General features: G+C 46.1%; 2 protein-coding genes across 3 annotated transcripts in view; one reads left to right on the plus strand and one right to left on the minus strand.

Moving 5' to 3' along the window:
- The window catches only part of LOC120954841 (uncharacterized), a 74,219-nt gene extending 60,625 nt beyond the window's left edge, over positions 1-13,594 (plus strand). Inside the window, exons 5-13 of one of the 2 annotated variants that reach the window (XM_040375091.2) lie at positions 3,606-4,240; positions 6,351-7,159; positions 7,290-7,447; positions 7,639-7,760; positions 7,905-7,968; positions 8,329-8,508; positions 10,418-10,522; positions 10,639-10,749; positions 11,267-13,594. In XM_040375091.2, the coding sequence (XP_040231025.2) occupies positions 3,606-4,240; positions 6,351-7,159; positions 7,290-7,447; positions 7,639-7,760; positions 7,905-7,968; positions 8,329-8,508; positions 10,418-10,522; positions 10,639-10,749; positions 11,267-11,274 (2,192 nt within the window). In that variant the 3' untranslated portion in view covers positions 11,275-13,594. Of the gene's footprint in view, positions 1-3,605; positions 4,241-6,350; positions 7,160-7,289; positions 7,448-7,638; positions 7,761-7,904; positions 7,969-8,328; positions 8,509-10,417; positions 10,523-10,638 lie in introns of both variants that reach the window. The other variant, XM_040375090.2, reaches the window with a different exon arrangement.
- Positions 4,986-5,666, minus strand: LOC120954845 (uncharacterized). The gene is made up of 2 exons (XM_040375095.2): positions 5,521-5,666; positions 4,986-5,439 (listed from the first exon to the last, which is right to left on the minus strand). Exons 1-2 carry the CDS (start codon positions 5,560-5,562, stop codon positions 5,056-5,058), a joined length of 426 nt encoding a protein of 141 aa, XP_040231029.2. The 5' UTR covers positions 5,563-5,666; the 3' UTR covers positions 4,986-5,055.
- Positions 13,595-13,601: the final 7 nt, after the last annotated feature.

Genomic DNA, 13,601 nt, shown 5'->3' on the forward strand with positions numbered 1-13,601 from the left:
GTCTATCAGCTTAATCATGCCAGCATCTCCGAACGAATAGGTCGCCAGATCGTGCAGCTGCTGGCTGGTGGTGAGTTGCTCAATCGTGCAGGTATAATCGTAATCACAGGCGATCTTGATCGAACCACTGCTTTTGATGACGGTGCGAAGCAGCAGCAGAGCAAGTAGCAGTTTCATCGCTCCTCTGTACAGCGAAATTTTGTAAGGCCTAACTTTACTGTGCACTTCGTATTGTGTTAGATAACCGTACCTGTAGTTTAGGTGTTTCTATAGAACTATAGAACCAGCTGATGGGAGCGACATTTGATGCCTAAACACAACTGTTACCATACCGCTAAATACAGTTTAAAAATCAATCAGAGGCGCAATTGCTAAAGCCCCTGCCTTGTTGGTGGATGCGATTTAATGTAGCTCTGACTCAGAAAGGTCACTGTTTGAAATGGGAACTTGAATGGGCTTTTTCTCGGAATGGTGACATACTTTTTGTAAAATGCATTACAATTGTGCATGGTAACAAAGCAATGCGAGGAATAGAATCGCTGATTGTTTTATTTATGCAAAGCAAGTGCAAACAAACACAAGCTTTGATCAAAACTCATAGCTATGCTCATAGCTGTTTGTTTGCAGTTCTTTCCCCCACGAACCCAGTCATCTAAGCACAATACAGAATCAACAGATCGCTATTATCATTTTTTAATGGGAATGTTATGGCTTCATTAATTAAAATAATGGAATAAACTCATTCCTCTTCGCATACCGTTTTCCGGGGGCGATGAAAGCAATGCCTGAAGGTCGCTTATTTATTGAAGTGTTTATGTGATGATTGAAATAATAAACGGACGTGTTGTAAGTCCTCTCCGTAATCTGCTTAAAGTTGTAACGCGAAGAACACAAAGTCTACCGCCGATGGGGGATAAAAATCTTTAGATTACTCTAAGAAAAATCCTCTTCTCACAGTGAAGCAGATACAGGGTTTCCCACGATTTATTGGTTGGTTCCCACGATTTATTGGTGCGTTCCCACGATTTTTTGGTCATTTCCCATAATTTTTTGGTAGCAACCCACGATTTATTGGTCGGTTCCCAAATATTATTGGTCGGTTCCCAAATATTATTGGTCGTTTCCCAAATATTATTGGTCGGTATTATATTATATTATATTTGGGAACCGACCAATAATATTTGGGAAACGACCAATAATATTTGGGAACCGACCAATAATATTTGGGAACCGACCAATAAATCGTGGGTTGCTACCAAAAAATTATGGGAAATGACCAAAAAATCGTGGGAACGCACCAATAAATCGTGGGAACCAACCAATAAATCGTGGGAAACCCTGTAAAGGCAAGAGAAGTGCCATTTTCCGTACCCAGAGCTACCTACAAATGCACACAAACAAACAAACACACACACATTCATACACGTATACACTAGACTGGGTTAGGAGTGATACTAAAATCAGATTAGATTCGAGTCAGATAGTGTATAACGCTTTCCAATCTTCTCGAGTGACACTTATCGTTCGGTTTTATGGAAGGAGCGTCTGGCCACACGATACTTCTACCACCTACCAGCATTAGCTCCAGTTTGCTCCAACGGAAAGGAAAACCCCAGCCAGGACCGATCCTGAAGCTACCTCCGTGATAATGTGTGTTTGTGTGTGAGAGAGAGAGTTTAATTTAATGTACTTGAAAGTATGCTTTATGAACGGCAATTGAATCGCCTCTGAGGGACTGAGAGTGTTTTTAGAGAGTTTTTGTTGATAATAATGCACCATTAGAGGGCGAAGTTAGCGGGTTTCCTTTTGGAAAAGTATTTTTCCCAAGATAGACGAGAAATTAACGAAGCAGCAAACAATGGATAGGAAACTTCATCTGAAAAGAACTCCAATTTCATGCTAGTAGTTTCATTGAAACATGCCACGAAGATAACTGATATGTCTAACCTTACTAAAAGATATATCAAAGCTGTATTATGGATGTAATGATATCGTAAAAATAATTACCAATTCTCACCCAAGTGGGTCGGACGTCTTTCAGGAGCGTAATAACAAAAGCTACCCAGACATTGTTAGCCCACCATTTCACTTCATCTTCCGACCCCTTCGTCAAACTTCAAGTGGGGGAATATCCTTAGACGACCACCAGGACCGGGAGGGGCTTGCAGAACAACAAAGACACAATAACAGCAAACACCGCACGAGCTGCTTTTGTCAGTTGAAGAAGCGAAGACCTTTCGAGATTTTCTTCATCATCTCAACAGCAGCGTGCCCTGATGGATGGTTGCTTTCAGCACACCATCTCTAGGGCAGTATGGCTAACAGATTCAAGGGCAAAACTCAATACACTTCTGTGGAAAGCATCCTCTTGTCGACAGGACGACGCTTGCTTTCGGTGCTAAACCAAGGCGTACAAAGCATCAACACACCAATTCTATTGTCTTGGTTACAGTTGCTGCAGTGTTAGGGCTCGGGTATGGATACTATGAGTGCATACGACGACTTGACCTTGACTCTCTTCCCAAGACTATCGCATAGCTGCTATTGGAGTGCCGTATGGAGCAACGGAGATGTTTCTGTATTTTGAATTTCAATTAAATCAATTGACAAAAACACACCGTTTTGCACTTATTGCAAACTTGCACAAAACTGTCATCGTGCATCTTGCGCCGTGTCTATCCCCTGACAGTTCATTAATATTTTATAGGCCTACTGTGATTTACAATTCTAAAGGAACTGAACATACCCAGCACGGCTACTTGCTGGCTCCACATGTGCCTACCTTGTTGCTTACTTCAAAAAGTCATCGCAAATGAACGGCCCATTGTCCAGAGGTATTAGGAGTGGTGGAATGTATACCACCACCACAAACCCAAACCACATCATCATCACCATCATCCTCATCGCCATCATGGTCGTTTTGGTACGGATGCACTGTTGTAACGGTAGCTAGAAATGAAGCCTTGATGGTCGGAAATGTAGCTAACATTACAACTACTGGTCTATTGTTTCTATTCGTTGCTCCAACACACCCCTTCTTCCTGCTCGGTATGTCTTTTGTGGTTTTTACAATCCCAATCCGAATGAAGGACATGGCGCAGGAGGAACATGATGACGTTTAACGAATCCTGGTGAGATGCCTGGGTATGTAAATCGGATGCTGATATCCGGCCAGCATACGTATGTGGGTAGCTGCTGTGTGTTTCATTACATCTTCTGCAGGAATAATTCATACAGTTGGAGTGACCTTTTGTGTATGGACTCGTCATAAGAAGAAGGGTTGAAAACTAAATCAACACGTATATTTGTCTTGCTCAGTGCCCTTTACTTAATGCTTACTAAGCTGCAAAATGCAATATTTACACCCGAACTGTGTGTGTGTGTGTTCACAGCACAGTACAATGGAATAGTTTCACCAATTTGCTCTCATTCTTTAACGAAACCCGGTCGGCCTTGGATCCATTCCGACAGTACCAGAACCGCTCCATTACAGCACCTGCCTTCCTTGCACCGTAAATTGTGTTCACAAATTTGTCAAGTATTTAATTACACTGCACACAAAGTTCGCTCACCGTTTGCTATCCCCTCGTCCCGTTTCGTTTCAGACTTTCGCATCAGCAAGTACTGCGGCGAGCATCTGATCGTCGGCAACGAGGTCCACTGGGAGCCGCTGGACGGCGACACGGACGAGGACTCTGGAGGCGACGGAGGCACCATTGCCGAAACGTCGTACCACCCGGAGACGGCCTTCGGAAGTTCGGAACCACCAGCGGCCGGGGATGGTGGTGGTGGTGGTATCGCTAATGGAGCCGCTAATGATGCGCCCGGCCCAGGCTCAGCAGAGCCGTCCTCCGAACAGAACGAGGGCGGTGAAGATTTGCGAGACGACGATGAATCTTTGGCGGTGCTCAGTGACGGACGCGCTGGGTCCCCGTACCGTCGATTGGTCAGAGCCGGTGCCGCGGCAGGAGAACCGCGTGCCGAAGCGCTCCAGGCGGCCACGATACATTCGTTTCACAATTTGAAAATTCTTAAACCCGTGGACGACGAGGAGGCGGAGGAGGACCAGCAAGGTGGTGTGTACGAGCAGCGACAGCAACAGCATCAAAAGCACCACGACCAGCAGCAGCAGCAGCAGCATCGGTACAACGACACTGAAATGGATCGCAATCAGCAGGAGACCGATGGGGCGACGGCAACCCGCAACCGGAACCGCCAGCGGCAGAAAGTTTTCTCCCAGGTAAGACTTCCTTCCCCCCTTCCGTTCGACCACGCAACGTAAAGTTGATCGTGTGCCCGAGACGAAAGGGGGTAATAATTGCAGAGAGAAAGAGCGACTGTAAGGCAGCTAAAAGGACAGCTCGTTTGGTCGGTTGAATTATAGATGCAATGCAATCTGAAGAGGATGACTGGGGTTTCTAGATTGTGGTTTCTCGTTTTGTGCATTGCATTGATGGAGGGAAACGAAACAGCAAAACCTGAAACGCAAGAGTGGCCCGTACGACCACAAAGCGCCAACAAGTATGCAAAACTTCTAACAAAGTCTCGTTTTCAAGGTTGCGCTTTTGGAAATTGCTTTAAAAGAGCCAATTGGTCGTACATTTCCAATTATTATTCGGAGTTACTTGGAATTACGTAGTAGCGGTACGATCCATTTCATCTTGTGGGTTTGCACGTGTTTAAACAATCAATTTGCAACAATTGTGTACACATTGCGAAAATGGATGTATGAATTCCAAGACATTGGTGTTCGTTTGCCAATTCTTTCGCCGAACTCTTCTCACTATTCCATTGTGCACTGTGTAGCGATCACCCTAGATCCCCTGGAAGATCTTCAGCTATACGCCGACACTGTATCACTGTGGTGGAACAGTCTGTTGACACAGGTTGTTTCACATGCTCTGTTTGCAGCATCGGTTGATGCTATGTACTACACGCACCGTTGTTCCAAAGAATGTGTACCAATATATGCCTATAACATAGTATTTTTACACAACTGCACTAAACTTAATCTAGTGCATTTATTATAATTTTTACACATAGTCATCTGTGATCTTACAGCGAGAAAACTACTCCACCCAAACTCAGGAACGCATTCTCGACCGCCTTGAACGTGCTCACCACATTCGGGGCGGAGCGCTCATCCATGGCTGTTTCCCAGTTAGTGAGAGCGTCCTTAAAGTTGGTTATCACTCTGTTCACCCTTTCCCGCGTGACCAGCGGCAGCGTGGAGGTGCTCGACGTGCCAAACACTGGCAGCAGTTGGTACAGATCTTCCGACGTGGTGTAGAGAGTGTTTAGCGCCGTCTGATCTTCGGTGTCCTTGGCGAATGCATTGTTGGCGACGGAAAGATCTCGCACCAGCATCAGCAGCTTACCGACCGTCATCTGCATCTGTACGACAGCGGCCGGTTTGGAGGACTGTGCCGTGCTGGCAGTCTAGATGGGATGGGAAGAATAATCGATTACAGTCACTGTGTTGCTACTATAAAGGTTTGTTCAACGGTATCTGCAGCTTACCACCAGCATGAACACGGACAGGGCAAGCAGCAGGAACTTCATCACGGAGACACACGCGGCACAAAACTGTGGAGTTGGATGATCGTTCGACAAAGCACAGCACTGGGTTCATCAGAATGGCCTAGAGGCCGTTTTATTCAGCCATTCCGCACCCCGGGTTCTGTTCGATCATGGCATTGCGCACAGCACTGGTTGTAAAATACAGATGGTTTTTGTTTGCACTTGAGAATTGTGTGAGATATTGTACATGAGTGGGGGAGGGGGTGGGGGTTTGTTGGAACTGTGCCTGAAGAGAAGAGGGGTGGTGATGTCTTTTTTTGGGTTTATTTGGAGATGTTTTTTTTTAATATTGGGCGGTCCCGATCAATCATACGCACGAGCTTTTAATTTTGTTGCAAAATGTTCTTTTGTTTCTAGTTACTTAGTATAAAAGGTGAAACCCATTCGCCGTTGAAAAACACACTTTACACACAGCTGAAGTTGTTCAGTTATGTCCTAAAACTCCCAAGCAAATGGTCTGAAAACACGCAACAATTCCATCGGGAATGGTTGGCTATTTTACTTTTCTCCATCACTCTTAACCCTTCGTTTGTGTGCAAAAAAAGCACTCGGAATTGTGGCCATCCAACGGAAAAAAGCACTGGCACGCACGCACTGGATGGGTGAAAGATAAAACAAATGTCGCTCAATAAAAAAAAAAAACCAGAACGCATTCCATCGCATCGCATCGTCCGGCTTGGTGCGGGCTCCGAAGGGTCATGGCCATTCATTTCCTGCAAAGCCTTCCCGATGCTAATGTGCACTCTGTTTCCCTTTCCCTGTCGTTTAAGGACTTTCGAGTGCTGAAAATTCTACCCTCCAATCTGGACGTGGTGGAGGACATCAAGCAGATTGGCAACGAGTACTACTTCAAGAAGGACGTCGAGGTCGTGGTGGACGATAGCGAGAACGAAATCGTCGATAGCGAAGGCGGCAGAAGAAAGGCCGAGCCGAACCAGCCGACAGTGAACTCTGCCGCCACCGCAACGACCGAAATGACGGAAACGCTAGACATCGTGGTGCTGCCCGCCCCGACGAAGGACATCGAAATTTATGACAACGAGCTGCTGGAGCCCGGCAACGAGGGCTTGCCGAGCGCACGGCCGGAAGATGATATCAGCGTAATTGGTTTGATAACGCCAACGCGACCAGCGGTCACTACTTCATCCATGACAGCTGCATCCGGCGGCGGCAGCAGCACCACACCGTCACCAGCGACCGTACCGGTAAGCGTCGAAACTACGCTCGGACATTGGGACGTCGATCGGTTGGATTTGCCGGAATCGGCGGAAGAAAACCGGACCAACTTGGCTGCTGGAGTGGACGAAAGCACTCCACCAGCATCGCCACCGTTCAGCTTCAACAATCGCACGTTCCAGACGATACAGGAAACGGTGCGGCAAGAGTTTGATGAGAGTCAGGGCCCGTTCCCGCCGCTCGGTGGTAACTATGACGAAGAGGAGGAGGAAGAGGAGGAGGAGGACGATTTCGATGACGACGATGAGGCTGATGAGGGGCGATATCGGGGAAGGGGCGGTACCAGGACGTATGATGCGGATGGACGACGGCGGCTCGACAAGTCACACAAAAAGTACATGAGGTAAGTGGCAAAGTTCGATCGATACTCGAACAAAAGTGGCCCACAATCGGGTGTGGCGGGTCGTTCGAAACTTTTGGGCGAGGGGGACGCTTTTTATCATCCAGCCCATTGTGTTCGGCTCTTTTTGCAGCGTGCAGCGGACATTGCTGAAGCATCCACTGCGCCAGGGCTTCCTGATGACGCCGAGCTATCCGAAGTACTACATCGGGGACAGTACCTGCCGGTGGACGCTCTACGCTGGAGTGCATCAAAGGATTAAGCTGACCGTGCTGGACCTAGCATTACGCTGTAAGTTAAGATAAATCAATCGAGCAACAAAGAGAGGCAAAAAAGAGATCCGGAAAGGCAATATTGGCTCGATAAGCTGCTCTCTCCTCCTCTCTCGGTGTCGTGTGTAGGCTATAGAAGCTTTTAATGCAACGAACTTTTTTTTCTCTTCTCTTCCCTTTGCTCCACATCCGGACGGACGGTACGGGCAGTCGACGAAGAGTGTCGAGATTATCTGCAAGTAGTCGATCTCAACACGAACCAGACGCTCTTTCACAGCTGCACCGAGAGCAGCCGTCCGATCGAGATCGTCAGCATACAGGAACGCCTAGAGGTGGGTACACGAATGGACCGAAAGTATGATTAATTATGTTACAGGCGCGGGGCAGTCAGCCCCCGCTCGGCAGTGTTGTTTGCTGCAAGGCACTAAATTATCCTTTTCTTTGTTCGCTTTTGGTCCTGCTTTTGCGCTGCGAAGGTTTCTGTACGGACGACAACCAAAGTGATCTATCCCAAGCGAGGTGTCCTGATACATTACACAGGTGAGTAACGGCAGAAGGAGGGAAAGTGTGGAATTATCTATCCATTTTTTATCATAAAATATTATAAAATTGTTAAATTACAAGTTAACTTGTCCAAAGAGAATGATTTTAGTTCAAAACTGTGCCGTTAATTTGAATTTCACATTTCAAACGCGCCGTTTGAAATATTTCATCCCACGTTTCCACGTGAAATGTTTCGTTCAGTTTTAATTTCGTTGCAAAGTTGACGCTTTCGTTAAGTTCAATCTGACGTATATCGCAACCCGTCGGGGGTTGTTTACGTTAGTTTTGGTGTGCGCTCTTGCAACGCGCGTGTAAACCGTCGTCTTGTAAAACCTTGTTTTGCCTCTCTATTACCAGCGCTGGGCTGCGAACTACCATCACCCACGCCCGGGCATATGCGGCTGGTGCGAAGAACCGAGCATCGCGTCAAGTACGTCTGTGATCCGTTGCACGTCTTTCCCGACAGTGGCGAAACCGTCCGCGAGCTGATCTGCACAGCGAAGCACACCTGGCACCGACCCCTTCCGGCCTGCATAGGTAAGTTGCAACAGTTACACGGGAACTGCATACACGGGTAGCAGCTGGTGTCTTCCTTTGTGTGTGCGTGTTGGCGTGTGCATTGGAAAAGGGAGTTCATAGAAAGGTCAATGGATGCACATTCTTTACGTTTCCAAGACGCGTTTGTTGTTTGTTGCGTGTGTGTCTGTGGTGTGACAAAGAACTGTGTGTAATAATTTGATGCAGTATACAAAGTTAAAAAGGAAATTACTCTATACAGCAGAAGTACAGACAGACTACACGTGGCGAAAGGTAGTCATGCATGACAGTGCCGTCCAATCAAAGGCCAATGCACTTTTAAAATTGCTTAAAATCATTCACTAAAAAAACAACAACTGTTAATCCCACTTCTAATGTTTCGTCTTTCTTTTAGGAAGGTCTAAACTTTATTCGCTTCCACTTTCTTCCAAATGCAACTGCGTTTCAGTTATGTGGCCCCCTTCGCCACGACACGAAGTATTTGGTGCGTGAAGGATATATTTGGTTGCGTGGTGCTCCAGTTAAAATTAGAATTACCAGAAAATGGAGCAAGGGAAAGGGCCCATTAGTCACGTATCCCTTATGCCATTTGAACAAACGCCCTACACACGTGCTTGAAGTGTGTTTAGAATTCAAAGAAACAGAGCGATTAAAAAAGGCTAAATATTTCACTATTTTATTCATGTAGTCTTTCAAAACTGATTCGCTTATTAGTTAAAACTCTGATTGTGGTAAATGATCATGTAAGGTTTAGTATTTTTTCTCTGAGACGAAAGGCTACATTCATATTACAACGTGGTTCTGTTATGTCGCAATGTCCATGTGGATAAATATAACCCCCGGTCGTCCCTGATTGACACGTTCGAGCGACGCAAACACCACACAAAAACGGTCGTTAAATGTTTAGTAAATAGCAGCGTTTGAAAATTTTAACACAATCGTTTACATCACACGACCAGACAGACCGGTGAGCAACAGTCGCTACCGGCGGCCACGTGCGAAAAATCGAACACGCCAAGACGTCAACCGTTTGCCCCCTCTGCCTACCGCTATTGGCGCGAGGCGACTCTTCACCAATTGAAGGCATGCGAGATGTATCGTCATTCACACCAATCGGTTCGGGTCGTGTACCGACTCCTTGGGCATCTAGGGGAAAGGTGGGGCGTGACTGGGGCCGAAGGTCTAATTTAGACCCCCATAAGGGAACGAAATTCATTCCACTAAGCTGGTATTGGTGATAGGCTTACTTTATGGCGATTGTACCGATTCCGTATGGAAGAGTGGGATGAATCGTTCAATAATGTGAATTCCAGCACGCGCTGCACTTGAACTATGACGGCAACATAATCAACTTCCCTATCAACAAATCCAATGCGCTCACGCACACAACATCCCTCCCTCCTTTCCCAGTACGTAGCGAGCCATCTTGGCTAAATGATAATATATTTCTTTGTCGAGAAGCATTATCTCTTGCCGCTGGCTGCTAGCTGCCATGTCAGGCATTGCGCCAAGCAATAGGCTGGTCATCCGTTATCATTGTCCGATTGACCGTGGGGTTGATTGCATGAAGAGTCCGAAAGCAAGGCACAGACGACACACTTCAGTTTGTAATACGTCCCACATGGTACAGTTCCCATGCCCGGAGCAGCATAGCGTTTGATCCGTCCCACCCATTATAGTGCACTGCAGCTATAGTCCGCGTTCGGGTGAGAGAGTTTATAAAGATCAAACAAAACCAAACAACCGGCACGCCGAACGCAACGCTATCGGAATGTCGTCCCACCACGATACAAATCGTTATTTATTTTGACTGCCGTGTTACGTGTTACTCAAGACAACACCCTCCCCGCGTCATAGTGCATCCCTCCCTTACTGATCGATCTTTGCTTATTTTGGTGTTTATTTTTAGAAAAAAGAGCTACCGAAGGCAGCGGTCTAGTGTCACATTACGAGCAGAAGCGCAGATACGGCGATAGTGACAACATGTCGGATAAGCAGGCGGACACTGTTTACGGTAGGTGTTTTACTCATCTTTCTGCCTCCCCAGCCCCAGTTGCCATGGAAATGCAGGCTCACTACGAAACTTCATTTTCACGCACCACTCACTCTCTCACTCTCTCTCTTCCGCAGATATTCTCATTCCCTCGCTCATCATCGCGGGCCTATTTGTTGTTAATGGCATCGTGTTTGCGGTCATCATGCGGTACCGCAACAAGAGAAAACAGCGCCTTGATCTAGAGAGTAAGGAACTGGCCGAACTGTAAGAGTGTGTGTGTGAGTGTGTGAGTGTGTATCGTGCTCCAAACATCCCAAAGACCCTTCCACACCACACCCAGCATCATCTCTTCGCCAACAAACCGGGGGAGGGGGGGACTATTATGGCCAAAACGGAAGCATGCATGGCCTGATGATACACTACACCTACACTTGGTTGGTGCGTTGTTTTGCATGAGAAGTGCTTGTTGAAGCGAGTGGGAATGCCACGGCCTACTACCACAGGCATGCACCGGCTGAGCCGCACACATTGCTCATCATGTTTCCGCCGCTTTCCACAATCATTCGCCAAGATCGCGAGCTCGCGCGCGCCATACATATATCATCGCCCCTTCTTTTGCTCGGTTAGAACATTTGTTTTCTCTGTGACACGTCATTATGTTATGTTTCAGTTTTAAGCGTGTTATAAAAGTGCGTGTTTCGAATTAAGAGGAAATTGTAAATTCGTTTATTTAACTTTTTTCGGGATGTGGTGGTCAACCAGCTGAGTGACACCGAAACCACCATCTTCCACACCGGTACAGCGCCTCCAAAGCTAGATGGTGAAACACTAGGAATGGTGTGTAGAGTACGCGCTGAACGACGACACCCGAAGAGAAAAGCCCGTTAGGATTCAAACATTCAAAAATAGGATAACATCCGGAAGTGATGTTTTTAGACTAAATTTGTGTGTGTGCTAGCGGAGTACAGTGCACATCTGGGACGTCATTCATTCACATTCATTCATTGATTCGCTCATCAACACGAGAGACTAAGAAGATGATTGTTTCTTTTTTGGTGGAAAATAACGAACAAATAGAAGCAGATTGCTAATAGCGCCATTACCTTGATATATGTGGGGCAGCCACGTTTAACAATTGTGCACCGAAAACAAAACGAAAGTGAATAAATCTTTTACTGCACGCTTTTACAAGCTTTTTTCCGAGACCGTTTATACTAAAGTATTTAGTGTGGATGGAACGCTTGGCTGATGATGGAGGCCGAGTAGAAGGGCGGCAGGGGTTTACACATTGGGGAACGGCTTAGGTTGTGGCAGTAAGAGAAGCGTAGAGAGAGAGAGAGAGAGAGAGAGAGAGAGAGAGAGAGAGAGAGAGAGAGAGGTCGCACAAGCTGCACTGTTGTACAGTTGTAGTTGAAAGTGGATTGATGAGAGCGAAACAGAATTATTGATTGTGCACAGCAGCCAACGAACAAAACAAAGTGGAATGGATGGTGGACATTGAACAAAAAAAAGAAAAAAAAGATACTCCGATGCAAGACTGTAAAGTAGCTGAGACGAGAGAGGGAGAGAACATTTAGGATTTGCTGTAGAGTAGCAGGTGCAAAAAGGAATTATAAACAGTAGATGTCGCTTTTTTGCAGACATGGCACAGGATTCATTAGGGCTTAAACTTGGTCACTTGTGAAGCAAAACAAAACAAAAAATGGCAAGATTATAGTTCAAGCAGGTTGATGTGTGGTTCCGGAGAAGAAGAAAATCACCAAAACTCAATTAACCGTAAGCTACGTTTCATCCAGAAGCCACCAAAAGCCATCCCCGTTAGTAGATTGTACATTTAAAGTACACACACACACAACTTGAAAACCACCGCTACCATAAATGGCACCCGGCGGCGGGCGCAGATTGCAAAAGCAAAAAAAAAAGGATGCACCACACCTTGAGACATGCGGCAACAAACAATTGCTATGCCAAAGATTAGAATTAACAAAACACGCCCCACACACACAAACAAACACACAGATAGAGCGGAGAAGAAGAGGGGAAAATAGCAGCTTAATGTGAAGAACACATGACAAAAGATTGATGTTTGCTCCCCACAAAGCAGAGCCATATTATTTTGAGCTTCTTCTCGCCAACCGAACCTGCAATAGAGTATGTAAAAAAAAACAACGGTGGACCAAACTCCTGCCCATGCCCCGCCACTAAAGGAAACCCCCACAATAGCAGGTCTTTTACTTTAGCTTCCTTTTGCCGCTTCTGTTCCTGCTCTGATGAAGACATGGTTCGCACTGATTCGTTGGCCAAACAAAAGAAAAACAGAAATACAGAGAAACAATTGCAAATGCATATCATATGAATTCTGCTGCTTGTAATGCAACAAAACAAACACGCGATGTGATAGGAGACGGACGCGGACACACCCGGGTACACCCGTGACGTGTTAGCGTAGCAAAGAAAAGAAAAAAAAAAACAAAAATAAATACACACATATTTTGCTATACTGCATTTATCTTTCCTTCCTTCCCGCGCGCGCCGGGACGCTAAACGCGCCCCCGGTTAAATCCCCGGTTGAAATATATTATAAATATAAGGCTAGCGCGTACCCCAGAGGCAAATGATGCAAACCTCCTACACAAACCACACACACAGGCAGACACAAAGATACGCTCTTTAATGCAAAAAAACACATGTCCCCCCCTTGATCGACTTAATAATCAATTTTGAAATTTCGCTTCTTAAGCACCTGAGACAGAGAGAACGGAAATGAAAGTTATGACACAAAGTCCTCCACCCTCACAAATACACAGAGAAAGTACATACAAACAAAAAAAATTCCCACTGACACACTGAATCAATTAACAGTACAGGATAGTTATAAAGAACCGGAGAAGAGAAGCGACAAGAAAATACTGAAAAAGACCGTTATAAACAAAAATCAATCCACTTCCGGCAGGGTTGCTGTAGTGGGTGGGTGGCGGCCAACCCCGGTTGACTATGTGAAAGCCATACCGTAAAGAGTGGAATGGAAGGAAGCGGAGAAGATGGCAAGAAAAATGCTAAATAAAGTAAAACTATTAAACGAAAGTGAAATTTGGTG

Source organism: Anopheles coluzzii, chromosome 3 (genome assembly GCF_943734685.1).
Source record: "Anopheles coluzzii chromosome 3, AcolN3, whole genome shotgun sequence".
NCBI lineage: Eukaryota > Metazoa > Arthropoda > Insecta > Diptera > Culicidae > Anopheles > Anopheles coluzzii.

Coding starts and splice junctions, on each gene's coding strand:
- LOC120954845 (XM_040375095.2), bottom strand. CDS start 5,562: ATGAAGTTCCTGCTGCTTGCCCTGTCCGTGTTCATGCTGGTG. Junction 5,440..5,520: donor TGTCCGTGTTCATGCTGGTG/GTAAGCTGCAGA, acceptor CATCCCATCTAG/ACTGCCAGCACGGCACAGTC.